Source organism: Tripterygium wilfordii, chromosome 18 (assembly GCF_013401445.1).
Source record: "Tripterygium wilfordii isolate XIE 37 chromosome 18, ASM1340144v1, whole genome shotgun sequence".
Classification (NCBI taxonomy): Eukaryota; Viridiplantae; Streptophyta; class Magnoliopsida; order Celastrales; family Celastraceae; genus Tripterygium; species Tripterygium wilfordii.
Window position 1 is genome coordinate 3,241,687 of NC_052249.1, and position 17,496 is coordinate 3,259,182.

The window sequence follows — 17,496 nt, forward strand, 5'->3', positions numbered from 1 at the left end:
CGTTGGATATATCGTGTGAGTTCATCTATCACTATAATTAATAAGAACAAGCTTAGTACCAACCCTTGGTGCAAATATATTGTGATGGAAAACTCACATGCAACTACTCTGTTAGTCCTAACACTAGCAATGACTCGTTCATACATATCATTCATCATGGTAATATAACTAATCGGTACTCATCTCTTCTCTGAAATTCACCACATTACTTCTCCAGACATCTTATCATATGTTTTTTCAAAGTCCATAAAATACTAAATAAAGGTTTTTTTTCCCTTATGTATACTTTTTTTACAAGTCCCTATATCTAATCACCGCTAATTTATCCTTTTATCTGTTAATTACTAATCATCATCATCCCCTCACTTGGCCCACGAAGTCTGAAACCCTAAAATACGTAATAGGATTTTCATCTAAGTTTTATTTGAGACCCAAAATTATTACAAGTTTAATCCTTGCATGCATGAGAAGAAACGAATCAAAGTGACAGAAAAAAAAAAAAAAAAAAAAAAAAACATTCATGGACGTCATGACTCATGAGGGGAGGTTTTGGAGGGTTCATCATGAAGTTGGCATTATTAAGTGACATACAATCTTAAACAGTTCTCCAAACACGATGTAAGAATTTTTTTTTTGAGTTTTTATTACAAATTCCTTTGTTTCTCTCTGATATATATATATATATATATATGTCTCTCTCTTTTTTAATTTTTTTGAATCATAGTAGCTTCTCAATGACAGATAAACATGATTGAAAAATGTGTTAATTAGTACTTGTGGAGCGTGGCTCAAAGTTGAACTCCATAGGGTGACCGCTTGAGCGGGATGCTGGATGTAGGATGTCGTTTTGAGTCCGAACCAGGGTAATTCTTGTGTGTTCTTCTTTCCTGCGATTTTCTTTATTTTGCTGTGATTTGCTTGGGATTTCTTGCAACTGCTTGTGTGTTCTTCTTCTAGTATACATCGTACACTTGCTTGTTTCTGCTTATTTCACAACAGTAAAACTCTATACTCTTCAGATCAGTCAATACTGTCTAAAGAAAGATTAACATATATTTATACATGCTTTGCAATTGCAATGTTATAGAGCTAAATGATTACACTCTATATCTTTGATTTACAGAACCAAACCAATAAAGGGTAAACAAAAAGGGTATAAGAACAAAATACTAGCCCGCCTGGAACATTTTAGTGACTAGAAAATGTATTTCCATGGCATTTCAGTGCAAAAAAGGAAGTTGTCACTATGTTTTCTCTGGTTCGAGCGACGCGCCCCATTTACGCATCCTCTCATTTGCCTCATCAACCTATGTTTCCAAGATGGATTGTTACTTGAGATTCATCTTCAAGGTTGTTTGTATTGAAGAATTTGCATTGTAAATGGAACTCACCTCCTTGTTCCAGTTGGTTTTGTAAATGATAACCAAGAGAATTATTGTCTGCAGAAGAGTTCCAAAGATCATGCCAATCCATATACCCTGCAACAACAAATCATGAAAAATGTATGACAGTATGTGATAGATACATTGTTGAACATTATATCATGAATGCGACAAATCGGGTTCTTTTTTCTTCAGAATTTAAGACAGAGAAACTAGTGTTACCTCGACTTTTAACGATGTTTTATAACCGAGTATGAACCCTAATGGAAGGCCGACGATGTAATAACAAAACAAGTTAATGTAAGCCACCAAGGCTTGCCATCCTCCTCCTACAGCAACACCTGAAATGAATTGTGCTATCAGTTATTTTCCATACGCATTCCTTTGGTGTGTGTATATATATATATATATAATGATATTTTTACCTGATATCACAGGCTGAACACTATTTAGCAACATGGTTATACCGAGAAGGAAAGCTAATTTAGATACGGCTTTCTGCAATTCTACACTCTCTGTAAATATGGCAGCAAAATGGTCCTTAGTTGCCAGGATAAGTGTTGCACAAAAGATTCCGATAAGGAGAGACTCAAGAACTGTGACAATGACACAGTATTTTGCAGCTCTTGGGTGTGCTGATCCAAGCTCATTCGAGACTCGGACACTGAAGATAATAACACAAGAATTGTGTTAAAAGGAAAAAAAAAATAAAAAGGCAAAAAGGAGGGATTCAATATTAAAGATTTCTACCTTATTGCTGCATTGATTCCAATGAACAGCATGCCTTCCCAGCCATTGATGTTCATGCTGAAACAGGACGGTTTAACAGAATGAGCGACGAAAATCCAGATAAAGCATAACATATATATCACAAGGTCAAACAAAATGTGTAACCATAACCTCACCAGATAGAAAGAGACCCAACTGCAATTATAGGATCTTCAAGGTGTCCAGTGAGAACAATAATGGTCATAAAATACCAAATCTCTAGGCACATCATCACAGCCGAAGCGATTGACAGTTTTAAAAATCCCCAAAGATCCTTAAAAGCTAGCCAAGACAATCCTTTCCACCCCTCTTTGCACCAACCAACAATATAAACAACTTGAGCTAAAGCAATCCCCCAAGCGGAGATATTGTATGCCCACGCAGCACCAGTTAAGCCCCATTTGAACACATTCAGGAAGATAGAAAGCATTATTATATGCACGATTAGAGTTGCGAAACCAATCCATGCGAGAAATGCAACTCTGCTTTGTGCCTGCAAAAACTTTTGGGTTGGGAAATTGACGGCCAGCGAAAACATTTGTGGAATAACTTGGATCGTAAATTTTCCAGCAATGTCAGCAATATCCTCTTCTTGTCCAAGTAGCTTTAGAATTTCCGTCGCGTTTATGTAAAGTGGCAATAGAACAATGCAGGTACCAGTTAGGATTATCCAGGAGCGTTGCATATATACACCAAGCATATCTACTTGTCCGGCCCCGAATGCCTGTCCACACAGTGTCTCAAGGGCACTTCCCATGCCAAGCTGCAATTCAAACAAAATTTGAAGGTTAATTCTCAACCATATATCAAAGATTGCAATTATTTATTGATAGCAGTCAGATTTGAAGCTTACCAAGAATCCGAAAGAGAAGTTTGCGATGACAGACAGTGAAATGGCAACTGCTGAGAGCTCTAAATTCCCAATGTGACCAACAAATATATTTGTAAAAGAGTTAACGCCATAGTTGCAGAGGATGTTAAAGGCTATAGGTCCTGCAATTGCCCATAACTTTATGGACTCCAAATAACATACATATTTCACATCCTCATAGTTGCGTACCGGAGGGTAATCACCCTCTCTGGTATCAACTAATGCCGATGGCGCATCGTGGAGAACAGTGGTATCTGGTATGGAGACAGCATCAATCAGCGGTGATGCCTGATGCGAACCCACCTTCGTCTCCGGTGAATTTCCAGCAGAGGATGAACGGCTGCTCTCCCCTGCATTAACGAGTCCATGTTCTGGATTAGTCGCAATATTTGCTTCTTTTGAACAAACCCTTCTCTTGGTTTTGTGCTTTCTCTTAGAAATTTCAGATAGTTAACAATGAGAAAGTCTTGATCTTTCTCTCTATTTTTGGTTTTATTTTTGTGAAAGTGCATGAATGAATAGGTCTTGTTGCAAAGCTATAAACCAGGCAGACCATTGAAATAAATCAAGAAGGCAGTTGACTGAGTCTTTGGACAAACTTGTATTTTGTTTTACAGTTAAAAACGGTTGGTTAGTTCTGTTGTTTCTTGAATTCCTAATGTGGAACTGCTTACCATCCACTATCAAGTTATTTTGGGCCTAGCCCAAAAGAATCCAAGCTTGACCAGTCCATTATGAGCTTGTGAACATGAAGGAATGAGTACCTACACCAAACATAAAGCAGTCACTGCAATTGCCTACCTGGTGGTGTAGTCGGTAGTGTCTGCTCTGATTCTTCATTTCAGAAAGGAAATCTATACACACATACTTGGCCTTCAGCATATAAGATTTCTGAGATTCATGGAAGGCAAAACTTTTACAGTAATTCTCTCCACATATGGAAACTGTTCTGCTTCTAGAAAAGAACCCTTTTTCATAAACTTCTAAGGTCTACAAACACTACTGAACTGACTAAATAGTAGGAGTGAAATTAGTCATGGTCAGTTACAACTAACAATCAACAAACTTGTTAGTCAAACTTCACATTATCGTAAACTGGGGAGGAGACATTGCCAACCGATGACTGTGAATGTTCATTAGACACTCTTATGTTATCAGCAGGAGAAGAGCCAACGTCGATGGATTCTCCGTTGCCAAGCGAAGACTGTGAATGTTCATTAGATATTCTCGTGTTATCAGCAGGTGAAGAGCCAATGTTGATGGATTCTCCGTTGCCTGAATCCACCTGAATGCCACGATAAGACTCCCCGGAAACAAATGCTTGTAGTAATTTTGGTGGTGGTGGTACAGTCACTTCCACCACACCCTCCAGCATTTTCACTACCATCCCCATCGTTGGCCTCATTTCCTCATTGTCCTGTATGCACCAAATTGCCACAAATGCAACCCGCTCTGCCTCGTTATGGTTATATGCATCACCTAATCTAGGATCTACCAGTGTATCCACGTTGCCCTCGATTACTTGGCGTGCTGCATATGGAGGGAAAAACCATTTCTCTTTGTTTCCGCCCTCCCCATCACAATTGGCAGTGCCTGCAGATGGTGGTGCCTCCACGTTTCTGCGGCCACCAAGTAACTCCAACAATGTCATTCCATAGCTGTAGACATCAGCTTTGGCTGTAATAGCCAAGCCAGAAATCCATTCTGGAGCAACATACCCCAAAGTACCTCTCATTGTTGCTAAAACTCGGCTGAAGTCCCTTCCGATTAGCTTTGCTAGACCAAAATCCGACACCTTTGCTGTGTAATCACTGTCTAGAAGAATGTTTTCTGGTTTTATATCACAATGGATAATGCAATCTCTACATTCTTCATGTAAATATGCAATGCCTCTTGCTGTTCCAACAGCTATCCGGAATCTAACATCCCAGCTTAAATTAGGTCCATCTCGACGCAAATAAACACTTAATGGACCATTTGGCATGTAATCATAAACCAAAAGTCTATGAGAATTCTCTGAGCAGAAGCCTCTAAGTCTCACAAGATTTACATGCTGAATATTCCCAATTGTGCACACCTCTGCCCTGAACTCTTTCTCTCCACTGCCTTGCCTTTCAAGGCGTTTCACAGCAACAATGCTAGAATCTGATAACTGACCTTGGAACACCGTCCCAAACCCACCGTGGCCAAGCTTTTCAGAGAAAACCCTTGTTGCTGCTTGAAGCTCTTTGTAAGAAAACACTTTCAAATTTAACATTGGAAATGCACCACCATCTTCCATGCCTTCTCTCTTCTTCCTTCTCTGATATATAATCAACAACACCAGCAAAGCAACTGCAACAGCAACAAGAGCAAATGAACCAACAATGCTAACAACCAAGACCACACTTTTGGAAACACTCTTCTTTTCAGTTCTTCCTCCTGGCACCCTAACATACAACACATCCTCACTAATGCCATCAGAGCTCAAATTCCTCAAGTTTAACATAGACCCATATAAATTCTTGCACAAATTCGTCCTCCCATTATGGTATAGCCCAATACAAGAACAATTCATCAAACAAGACCTCTCACAGATACTCCTACTCCCTTCAAAGGACTCACTATTTTCCCTGTCGAAAGCCACAACGCCAACCGCCTCAAAGCCATCGCTCTCCTTGCAAGAATCATCATCGTCTCTCATACAACCACCAGAATAATCCTCATTCTCCCAATTACCTTCGTTTGCAGGCCTGAACCCCGGGAAGCAAACACAAGGCTTCAACAGTGTGCCCTTACAAAAACCCATATCGCCGCAGAGGGAATGGACTCTGCAGTGATTCTCCGGCTGCGACCAGAACATGTTCCAGTTCTCGGTCTGTGAGGTCCACGTGAACTGCTTCAGTTGCCCATTGTGGTCCACATAGAACCGTGTTAATGGTGGCCTCAACGCACCTTCAAGCGGCGTCTCCGTAAACCAAAACGACGCCGTGGACCTGTAAGGATCCACGAAATGGAATCTGTAGATGTATGGGATAGTCATTTGTGGAACGTTAACAAAAGCATTACCGGTCCAATTCCCAGTGGACCAATAAACGAAAGTGTCGTTATAAACAAGCTCAAACTCATTGTATCCGAGAGGTTTTAGCCTCAGAGAGTAGAGACCCGGAGAGGGATCCGATAAGCTCCGCCATGAGGTCACTGAACGCTCGGTGGTGATGTTCATGCCCGGAAGCCACGTGTCCGTCGGGTAATCGAAGCTTTGCCAAACCGGTGACCCATCCGATGACAGTAACACCAGATTCCCATTATCGTAAAGATAAATATCAATAGCTCTCTCTGTATTCGTTGTCTGCCATGTGAGAGAACCATTGGAATCTCCGATCGCTAATCGCCCTGTTTCTGTGAGTTCTAATGTCGCCGACGCAATATCCTTGATGGGTTTCTCTCGATTCGCCACCCAGACTCGTGTAGGCGTCGGGATTGAAGCGAACCAAATTCCAAGATAGCCGCTGGAACCGCCATTAGTGCTAAAGAACCCAAGTTCAAAAGTCCGATTCTCGCTCAGAATTGTCGAATTTCCTCTAATTACAACATTGTCGGATTGGGAATTATTGATTCTGAACTGAACAAACCGATTGTTTGGGAGAGAGTACAATAGTTGGTCATCTTGGGTGGAGAAATTGAAATTTGGGTCTGTGTTATGGAGTCTATGAGCCGCAAAGGCAGCATTTGAAGGTATCAATAGAAGGAAGAACAGCAACGATAATGAAATCATACTTACTGGGTCTGTGCTTTCTCATACACCATATTTATTCAAACGATAGGGAAGTGGAAAAAGATGAAACTGTTCAATCGAGCAGCGTGCGATAGTGAAGTGGAAAAGAAAGATTTCATTCAGACTGAGACTTTTGGGTGCAAAAGAAAGATTTCATTCGGAGATGATTTTGATTTTCATGGATATCAGCAAAAGCTGCCATTCGCGGACACAACGAAGATTGCTGAAAAGCTTAGGGAGGTCCTCTATGAATTTACACATATAGCCCTCACTACTTGCGTAAATTTCAGAGTCTAACTTGCGTAGTAGGACACTCTGAATGGGGTATTGGTCGTTGGTAAAGGTGACAAAACTATGTCTGGTTCGGATGATTGAATTTATCTTACTCAAATTAAATTAAATTTGAACATAAATTATATATTTATATGTTAGAAATTTGGATTCAAACATAAAATTTCTATTCTATTTAAACCAGGTCTGGGTCCAAACATAAAATTTCTGTCCAAACATAAAATTGTCTAATTTACTTGTCCGAATTAGAATTAGAATTCGAACATATAAATATTTCATAAATATGTGTTGTTGTCCGATTCAGAATTGATTTTTTTTGTCACCCCTACTTAATGGATTCCAAGGTGGGGGCATAATGGTCAAATAAGGCCATGAAAAGAACTTCTAAGGAAGATTTAAATGGTGGGAGACAAATGTTCTGGAGGGTCCCATCTCTTTTCTAAGAAAAGTATCCTATAAAGCAATATATAAGAATTAATCAATAATTAACAAAATATTTTTTTAGGTGAAAAAAATAGTAAAATAGGGGGACCTTGCGAGAGAAATGTAAACCTCGAGACCACAAAGTTTAGATGAGGTGTCAAATTCTGGTTGGCCATAGAGTTTGCAAAGTCAAAGTGCTAGTTAGCTCCTTTGACTTTTGTGTCCTACATTAAGGGATTAACCTAATACGTTGATCTTTTTATTTAGTGGGGTTCTTGAAATATGCTTTGTTGCCTAACTTTTCTTTTTCCTAGGGACTTTATGTTTTGTCAATTGTCAATCAGAGAGCATGTGGTCTAATAATGAATATTAATACTAATATATATTATTGGAATCATGTTGTTCTCACAATATATTTTTAAAATATAAGATTAGGTAGTTTTGAAAAAAAAAGGTTGGTTAAGATAATTGTTTGAATCTCTTAGCCCATGTGCGTGAGAGATCGTAAGTTGTAATACTCATTATGGTGCAATTTGGCTTTATTTTTCTGATTGAGTTTCAGCCCAGGACTTAACCGACACATGTAGTTTACTAGTATTGTATGGGGCCCGTGAGTTTATCATTGAGGTGGCGTCCGATAGACTATACTTTGGGTGGGTTCCCTCACCACAAAAAAAAAAAAAAAAAGATTAGATAATCTTGAGAGTGTGAATAATTTGATCTGTCTAAATAATTTTTTTGACCGAGAACAATATCATTTAAGTTTATCTTTTTGGATTAAATTCGAATTGTTAGACCACACGCACATAAATTTTTCACTTAACGACATGATAAATTGGTCCAAAACTCAACAATTTAATCCCGGAAAGATTCGCCACTAAACTACCCAGATGGTTCTCCCAGAACATCTTGATAAGTTGTAAAATATAAAGGTAGAGAGTTTTAATTTGGATCTCTTTTATCTAAAATGCTTGATTCATAACATATTCATCTACTTCTAGATGAGAGATGTTTCATTAGGTTCAAAGTGTTTAAGCTCTCCTATAAAACCGAACGGACCCTAATTAGGATGTTAAGAGTTGATATTCTAGATTGATTCAATTGTTCAGATTAATACAAAAAAATAAAATAAGAAAATTAAACAATGATTGAAACCGGACAATATTGTTGATATGTATGAGGGTGTGGAGTTACAATATGGTTTTAAATAGGTAAATGAAAACACTCGACCCACTAATTGGAAAGACAAATATGTATGAGGGTGTGGAGTTACAAAATGGTTTTAAATAGGTAAATTAAAACACTCGAGCCACTAATTGAAATGACAAAAATAACATGTATTATTGATTCGAATCTTCCTCTCCCGTTAAAAAAAGCTATTGTCAATGGTACCCCTAACGTGCGAGATTTTCTAGAAGCAGACTGGCGTCAAGAGAAGGTCCAATATTCTCTCATTTTTAATCATTTTCTTTAACTGGAGTCACAGCGACAGTCCTGCAATAATAATGCCATCTCCCATTCCATGTTCATTTTCCATTCCCCCGGCTTCATTTTCTCAGTAATTCCTGGTAGGCCTAGGACACTCATCACCATTTTCAAATTTCAACAGCATTTAACCACAAGGAAAACAAATGAGTTTTAGCTGGGATTGTGGAATTTGTTAAGATCCGACATCATGTGGTTTATAAGAACATCCATGTTACTACCACACTAAGAGACATTTTCATGGACTCAAGTACCATTAACTGAGACGGTTCTTGAACAACAAATTCGTGTTAGTCCCATATATTCACGGGGATCGATAACCAAAAGCGGACAATATCTTTAATATGAGTTGTCACAAACCATGTGATTTATAAGAACACCCATGTCCCTATCACACTAAGAGGCCTTTTCATGGGCTCAAGTTCAAGTACCATTAAGTGAGACGACACATGAATAACAAATCTGTGCAGATCCAATGTATCCGTGGGAACCGAATAACTGAAAGTGGATAATATCTTTGATGTAAATAGGTTGGGATTTTCAACAAAAAATGACTGAGGCTTGAGATTTTCGATAAAATTGACTGTGGTAACTCCTTATAAATGCGGAATGTAAGTTCAACTCTCACGTCCATCAATCACCAACATAGAGTGGGTTAAGTTGACGGTCAGAGTTTAGAATTGACCCAATTGTTCCATGAGTACGTTGGGTTGAGAAATTCTCGATTATCAAAAAAAATAATAATTTCTATAGCTACAAATGAGTTTTCGTTTTAATCAATTCCAACCTGAATCACATCTAAATATCTCTATTAATGTGAGACATGTATTCCATAGTTGCTGCTACATATTACCGATATACCAAAACCACTCATTGCACCATCTTATTATACCAAGAGAAATGCTTATCATAACCTCTTAACATATAATAATGTATTTGGACTCTGGAATAGTGAGTCTTTAAAGAGAGATTACCAGAAAGCAACTAGAATGAGTATTGCATGTATAGTTAGTCAAAAATAAATCAAGTATACTCTGAATTTTGTGCACATTGGGACTCTTTCCATACATCAATCAAGGGCAAATGAATCAAAGAATTATACACAAAATACAGCTATCAAGACAAGTAGGAGACCTATTAACCATTGGATCAGCAGCTGCAATCTTACAAACAATGAAGATCAAACTGTAAGTCAATCTGACGGCACCATCGGCAGATCAATTACGAATGAATAGCAGCAAATAGATGAAAATCATCGGCATGCCCAAATTTCGTTTCCTGCAACAATAAAGAAGCAAAACATTTCATTAATGTATTGTACGAGCTGAACAAAGTGCTGCCAATATTTGCTGACAAGTGCGACAATCACCCATCACCAAACACCACAAATTTGCTCCACTGCACCATCGGTGACGGACTAGTTTTTTTTCTCCGGGAAATTTTCTACCAACTTTTGGGTGCAAAAAACAATATCTTGCACTGTTATTTCGTGACCAGAGAAATACAAAAGCCACTCCTTAAAAGGAAACCAGAATCTCGGCCATATTTGTAGTTAACCAGAGCATGAAATTTCATTTGACTACAGCACTACATACAATTTGATGATCGTCAAAGACAGGATTCATAACGACATATGCAATCGATCTATTGGCTAAAGATATTGAAATCAATAAAATAAAAATAAATAAAGTAAGAACAGTAGTAGAGGCGATGGCCATAAAGGTAGCAGAACAATGATCGTGAAAATTAGTGGAGTAGAGGGTATAGTGATATGGTAATGAGGAGGTAAACCTGATTTTAACGGCAATGAAATAAGAGATGACAGGCTAGTGATAGAATTGATATGAATGGTCCAATGATCAATCACAGAGGAACTTATGGAAGCATGATAGTGATATATATGGGTGTTCAGAAAGAAAAAAAAAACTAGTTGTCATATTGGATTTAATATCAGATCTTATTAAGTTTTAACGTGAAGATGGTGGCAACAGCACATAAACCAGACTACCATAGGTACGAAGGTGGCAACATTAACAAATAACTGAGACCCAGAAATCCAAAATTTCAAATTCCATTGATTTTTTTTAATTTAAATTCTGTCCTTATAAAATAAAGAAAAGTAAGATTTTAAAATGGCAAACCACACCTCAAACTCTCAAAGTGAACTTCGCCTTATATTCCTTGATCTAAATTTACTTTCCCATTGAATGCCGAATCTAAACCTGTAGAGATAGTTGTCCATAAATTGTTAAGGGATATATGGATTCTTGAGAAGAGAGAAGTAGTGCTAGTTCCCCGTATCGCCCAGATCCCACTAGTGAATAGAAAGTTGGATCTTACTTGAATCGTCTTATCTATCCTCCTGAGGAGAAGTTTTGTTTCGAACCCCAGTCTGAATGGAAAAATACGTCATGGTAATGTGCCTTGGATGATCCACATCTCAGGTTTAGGCGTTGATGAGCACATTGAACATCTAGGTAACTGAGAGCCTTCACAGCCCAGACACAACGACACAATTATAAGGGGCACGCTCTACCATTGAGCTAATAGCTTGTCGTACTAGAGGCCCCCGATGTCAAAAGTGAGAGAAACCCCGTCTCTTGTTTCGTCTTTTTCTCCCCATTTTGCCACACAGGAGAGACATGGGGACATAAAAAAAGGGGATCATGTCAATTTGTTTTGACTTAGATAATAAATTGATGAGCTTAGTCTTACTTCATCGTCAAGAAACGAAAGAAGACTTCCATCTACAAGTTTAACTCATAAACAACTGTCTTTTTTTTGGGTGTAAAACATTGTCAAACCATAATACCCAATAAGCATTACCTTGCCCTTTACATTCCTTAATATAAACCCAACATCCACATATCTTTCCTAGATAATATATTTAATGTGTTTGGTTGGAAATTTCAACAAAACCATTTTTGTCTTACTAATCCTTTGATTAAAAAAGGTGGGAATAGGTGGCCAATGTTTGATTCCCATCAACTTTCACTCTGTTTAATTTAAATAGGAAAAAAAATAAAAATATCATATAATTTTTCAACATGTTAATGTTTTGTGACTAGTTTTTTTTGTTTTTAGGAAGGGAAGGGGAGGAGAGACTCGAACTCGAGACCTTTATGAGATACCACATATGAATATCATCAAATCTATTCAATTCGTGGAGAGTGGGACAATCCAAACCCTCAAATAAGCAAAGATATATATTAGAGCCAAAAAATGACAATTCCTTTTTTTTTTCTCTTGAAAAAAGCAACATAAATATTTTGTTTAATTTTTTTTTATTTTTTCAATACATAATTAGGTTTCCCATTGACTAGATGAGCTATATATATAACATTGTTCATTACATATGTATAAGTATTTTGTTGGTTGAGATTATTTATGTGTCCTGCGGCGCATGCTTGCATTAATATTGTGATATTTATCTTTCAACAAAATCTATAATTAGATTTGTTGGTTGGAGCTTACTCATTTCATGGAGTTTTGGTTACCTGGACTCGCAACGGCAAGGAACGCCACAGTTTCATGCAGGACTGTCAAATGATGTACTCAGCATGGGATTCACTCTAATTTATTTTTTTTTAATTTCAAAAAACAAATTCAACAACTGCATTGGAAATTGCCTACAATTTTCACTGCAAGGATCCCCGAGGCCATTTCATGACTCTCCACATTGTTACCATGAGAATTGATTCGAGTATCTCAATAGATAAAAAAAATATTGAAAAATGAAGAAATGATTACATTTTCAAATGAGTGGGTTAAAATTATTGTAATTGAAAATAAAATGCATATTAATATTACTATATTATTTATTTTAAATTTATTATTTTCATGAGAGCCAAATATGCCCTCTCATATCTCAATTTTCTTTTCTTTTTTAAGGTGAACGAAGATTGAAAATACAGTTCTTTCAATTACAAAAATATTTTAAATGTGTAATAAAATATTCGAATAAGGTTGGCTTTTAATATTATTATTACACAAATTTAGAAACACCTTGTAAATTGTAATAAGATTACCTTGAAAATCTAGATATGATTAGCAACAAATCCCATTACCAAAGAAAGTTTATGCTCGTCCGCATCAGCGAATTTGTCAGGATGTCTCTGATCTTTCCTACGTCATCTACAGCCAATCACACGATACGAGATCATCATAATTAATGATCAACGTGGCAACAATCTAACGTTGAAATAAAAAAGTCAAACTTAGAAACGGAAGTAGGCAATCTATTTATTCCTTCGTCCTCTTCGCTGTCTCCGTCTCGGTTTAGCCGTCCACGTCCTCTTTGTCATTCTGTAACTGAATTCAAATTGAAGAACTCGCCAGTCCGCGCGGAGAGAACGTTTCGACTGAGGATGACTGTTATAGACTTGATCACTAGAGTCGACGCGATTTGCAAGAAATATGACAGATACGACGTCGATAAGCACAAGGACGTTAACATCAACACCGATGATCCTTTCGCTCGCCTCTACAGCGTCTTTGAGGGTGAAGTTGACGCTGTTCTCCAGGTTCTTCTGTTTTTCTTTGCCCTAACTTATCTTTCCTTTTCATTCCCGATGAAATTGATAGAACATGGACATGGAAAAAGTGTATGTTTTTGAAGTTCGGATAAAAAATTTGCAGAAATCGGAAGCGGCGGCGGTAGAGAAAAATAGGGCGACGGCTGTTGCTATGAATGCGGAGATTCGAAGAACCAAGGCTCGACTGCTCGAGGAATGGCCTAAATTGCAGAGACTTGCTTTCAAAAAGGTTTACTTTTTTGATCGAACTGATGCCTATCTGTCTGTAGTTATTAATTATGTTGTTTTTATTCCATAATTTTGAATTTTTTTCAAGAGAGAAGAAAATTTTATGCTTTTTTTATATGATGTAATTTTGGTTTTTCATTTGATTAGTGTTGTGAATATGTTTAAATGTTATTTGTTGCGGGTAGGTTAAGGGGCTTTCGAAGGAAGAGCATGAGGCTCGAGGTGATTTAGTTTCTGTCCTGAAAGACAAGATAGAAGCAATACCAGATGGAAGTACAACAGCAGCTACACAAACTGGCGGTTGGGCACCTTCATCCTCATATGCAGGAATCAAAATTGACTCAACTTATGGTAATAATCATTTTTTTCTCAAGTATTGTTTTATGGCTATTAGGTGTTATGGATTACTTAGATGCATCTTAATCAGATCAAGGAAACGATAGGAAAGAATAAATCATTGTCTAAGTCACAGTTCGGTTATGTTCATCAAGAAAGTGGGAATATGTAAATATAACAAGGTTAATTTGCAAGTTCTAGTAAATTACATGTTACTGGAATTGTCTCGAGTTTGAATTTGAACAGACTAAGAAATATGTGACTTTGGAGGGGTTCTCAAAGCCTTCAATTAATAGCACTTCTAGATATAGTATGTGAGACCCTTCTTTTATCTATTCTCTACTCTTTTATCCTCTTCCTCCATCGAATCCAGCTGCTCATGTTTTATCTGATTGGCTTAGATGGGAAATTTGACAATGAGTATTTTCAAGCAACTGAAGAGTCTGATCGGTTTAAGCAAGAGTATGAAATGCGAAGAATAAAACAGGCAAGTTTTTTTCTTTTTTCTTTTTTGATTCAATGTTTTACACGAAGAATGTATTGTAAACTTGCAACAAGATCTGTCAAATACCTACTTCTAGGGTGCGGGCCTTTGGTCATACTTAATTGATAGACAGCATGCTGCATTGTGAGAATCACCGTAAGTTCAGTTGATGTCATGCCATTTCCTTCTTTTTATAGGTCATTCCTGTAAAATCATTGAATTGACATTGTATATGATGGATTCAGAGAATTACTTGAGACCAAAAGCGCATTAGCTTTCCTTTTTCTTTTCTTTTTTTTAATATTCCCGTATTTTCATTATTTTGCTTGTCGGTATAATTGGTTGTTTTGACGATCTGGAATTGTTTTGGCAAGTTGAATGTGAGCTTATGCCACTGTATCTTTTTCCCCTTATAGGGTGCCATGTTTTTGGTGCCACGGTAGTTTTTAAATTTTGAGGAATAACAATGGCAAAGACCTGCTAAGTAGCTTCATGATTCAGTTTCACCGTTGAATATAATCTAGCTTCAAGGTTGCATTTGACATACACTTATACATATTTAAAATTTTAGTCTACTCAGAGGCGATGTTTCATCTAAATACCTTAAGTTTGTCGGGAATCACTTGGTGTCAGAATTCATAATTGGAAATTTGGAATCAGTGATTAGCTTTTCTTCTACCTTACATGAAGGAGGAATTATTATTTTCACATCATGCAGGATCAAGGTTTGGATGCTATCGCAGAAGGGTTGGATACTTTGAAAAACATGGCCCGTGACATGGATGAGGTTTGTTTACACAACATATAGTCTAATAAAGTGCAATGTCTGTGCAGGCAGGTATACTAGTTTTCTGGTAGTTTAGTATTATGATTTTTCTTTTGGCAGGAATTGGATAGACAAGTGCCACTGATGGACGAGATAGATGAGAAGGTAATTTTCCTGCTTATCTACTTGTAGTGGTCTTTGTTCTAGTGGGTGGAGCATAGCATCAAGGCTAAAACCTACCTTATCCCCATTTGCATTCCTCCTGCATTTGCAGAGGCTTGTGGTGATCCTATATTCACATAGAACTTAGGGTTTCATAGATTTGTCTTAGACTATCTTCATTAGTTTTGGCTATTGGGTGAACTTTTAGTATATATCCAGCGGAAGAGTTTATGTTACCCCTTTTTTTTGTGTAGAAATAAGAAGTTATCAATTGGTAGTGGAATAGTCACAAAGGAAATAGTAGAATTATTGATTTTTACATGTGGCATTTAAATTGAGAACATCTCTTCAGAATCAACTATCAATTTAACTGGGTACAATTAACTAAAATTTATGATTGAGAGCAAATTGTCAGTGCATTCATTTTTTTTTTTTTGACTGGTGAGTTTAGCACTCTGTATTGGAGGGTCGTATGGTGCTGACCAGTGTTCTTATGACCTGATTTCAGGTTGACCGGGCAACCTCTGACCTGAAAACTACTAATGTGAGGCTCAAGGACACTGTGAACCAGGTATGTGCGATCTGCGTGAACACACAAATTTTGATATTACAAATAATGATGAGGTCATGTAATGATGCTCACCTTTTTCTTTTGCTTCCATTCTCTGACTTTTATTTTTTATTTTAATTGATTGTTTCAGCTGAGGTCGAGTCGCAACTTCTGCATTGATATCATCCTCTTGTGTGTAATTTTGGGTATTGCTGCCTATTTATACAAGTAAGTTATCCTCAAACATAGAATATAAAGAACAGCATCCAATAATGTATTTTTTGCAATATCTCTATTTAGTTCTGAAAAGTCGACTAGTGATTACTTTTAGTCTTGTAGAAAACAACATAGAGCCTTTCAACGACTGTGTGAGGAAACTCCTTGAATGAATGTTTGAGGTTGAAATTCTTGGATTAAATAATAATTGTAATTGTACCTGCTAGGGTCTAGTACACTTGGCTTGAGGCCCTGGCAATAGGAGTATGCGTAGAGGTCAAGTCCAATTGCACATGTTTGCATACATAAACTGTCAGAAAATGAAAAAATGAAAATAAAACAGAATGCGATTCTGTTATGTTGTATGTTTCTTTTTTTTTTTCCAATAATATATCAGTCAACACTAAATCTCACACATTTTTCAGCTGATAAGGCTGCTGTAAAATACAAATTTCTCTATGCCTCTTCCTGCCAACTTCACTAGACTCCCATTAGATGTTAAGAACCTTTTTTTTTCCATTTTTATTTTGGCATGAATATCTCTGTTCGCATGTTATCATTGTTTGCTTCAATATTGTTTGACACAAGCATCCTTATCATTGTTTGCTTCAATATTGTTTGACACAAGCATCCTTAAATTGCTATTTAAAAGACATGTTGAAGCTTATAACATGTTCTGATCTGTGCACTTCTGTCTCTGTTACAGTGTGTTGAAGTGAATCTCTTTTTCAGCAACTGCGAAGTCTTGTGCACACTTTTTAGTTTTTACTTCAGTGGCATACTATGTTTTACTCCTATAGAGTGGTTAATCATGGGGACTTCTCCTCGTATAGATATTTGTGGCTTGAGAGTTTCATTTGTATGTTATAGACAAATAGTCCCTCGCTCTATATTTGCAGTTGCATTGGTTTTAGTTTGAGTTGGTTAACTAACACCATAAAACAGCATTTGTATCCATGGCAATATATATATGGGGAGGAGATATTTACTCCTTCAACACACTCTTGTTCCCTCCCATGATATTATAAACTTATGGGGTCTGCACGAATGCTTGAGACCCCAAAATGTGATCTCATTTTATCTTCAATCAATGTGTAGTGTTGGATGTTAAGTGGGTTCTACAAATATGTTTATGATCAATGGTTATTTTACAAGTCACATAAATTTGGGGGTTTGTAGTATTACTCAATTACGTATGTACGTTAAAATTTCATGTATGGGCTCCGAGTAAGTTCAAAGACA

At 37.1% G+C, this 17,496-nt stretch overlaps 3 protein-coding genes across 3 annotated transcripts; 1 reads left to right on the top strand and 2 right to left on the bottom strand.

The window, feature by feature from the left end:
* Positions 1–1,058: 1,058 nt before the first annotated feature.
* On the bottom strand, positions 1,059–3,903 carry LOC119983390 (protein DETOXIFICATION 34). The gene is made up of 9 exons (XM_038827075.1): positions 3,823–3,903; positions 3,621–3,720; positions 3,004–3,371; positions 2,288–2,913; positions 2,133–2,189; positions 1,808–2,046; positions 1,605–1,723; positions 1,392–1,478; positions 1,059–1,307 (listed from the first exon to the last, which is right to left on the bottom strand). The coding sequence occupies exons 1-9, from the start codon at positions 3,901–3,903 to the stop codon at positions 1,245–1,247; spliced, it is 1,740 nt and encodes a 579-aa protein (XP_038683003.1). The 3' UTR covers positions 1,059–1,244.
* LOC119984199 (G-type lectin S-receptor-like serine/threonine-protein kinase SD2-2) lies at positions 3,830–7,002 on the bottom strand. The gene has a single exon (XM_038828032.1). The coding sequence runs from the start codon at positions 6,776–6,778 to the stop codon at positions 4,091–4,093; it is 2,688 nt and encodes an 895-aa protein (XP_038683960.1). The 5' UTR covers positions 6,779–7,002; the 3' UTR covers positions 3,830–4,090.
* Positions 7,003–13,236: 6,234 nt separating this feature from the next.
* On the top strand, positions 13,237–17,209 carry LOC119983375 (syntaxin-71-like). Its single transcript, XM_038827061.1, has 9 exons — positions 13,237–13,500; positions 13,616–13,741; positions 13,926–14,091; positions 14,478–14,563; positions 15,279–15,347; positions 15,447–15,491; positions 15,997–16,059; positions 16,190–16,266; positions 16,961–17,209. Exons 1-9 carry the CDS (start codon positions 13,345–13,347, stop codon positions 16,971–16,973), a joined length of 801 nt encoding a protein of 266 aa, XP_038682989.1. The 5' UTR covers positions 13,237–13,344; the 3' UTR covers positions 16,974–17,209.
* The last annotated feature ends 287 nt before the right edge of the window (positions 17,210–17,496 follow it).

Bases quoted from the DNA above. Each gene is read 5' to 3' on its own strand.
- LOC119983390 (XM_038827075.1), bottom strand. From the start codon at position 3,903: ATGCTGAAGGCCAAGTATGTGTGTATAGATTTCCTTTCTGAAATGAAG. The intron at 1,724-1,807 runs GTAAAAATATCA...AATTCATTTCAG, and splicing joins TGTTCAGCCTGTGATATCAG to GTGTTGCTGTAGGAGGAGGA. The intron at 1,479-1,604 runs GTAACACTAGTT...TTGTTGTTGCAG, and splicing joins AAACATCGTTAAAAGTCGAG to GGTATATGGATTGGCATGAT.
- LOC119984199 (XM_038828032.1), bottom strand. From the start codon at position 6,778: ATGATTTCATTATCGTTGCTGTTCTTCCTTCTATTGATACCTTCAAAT.
- LOC119983375 (XM_038827061.1), top strand. From the start codon at position 13,345: ATGACTGTTATAGACTTGATCACTAGAGTCGACGCGATTTGCAAGAAA. The intron at 13,742-13,925 runs GTTTACTTTTTT...TGTTGCGGGTAG, and splicing joins AGAGACTTGCTTTCAAAAAG to GTTAAGGGGCTTTCGAAGGA. The intron at 16,060-16,189 runs GTATGTGCGATC...TGATTGTTTCAG, and splicing joins TCAAGGACACTGTGAACCAG to CTGAGGTCGAGTCGCAACTT.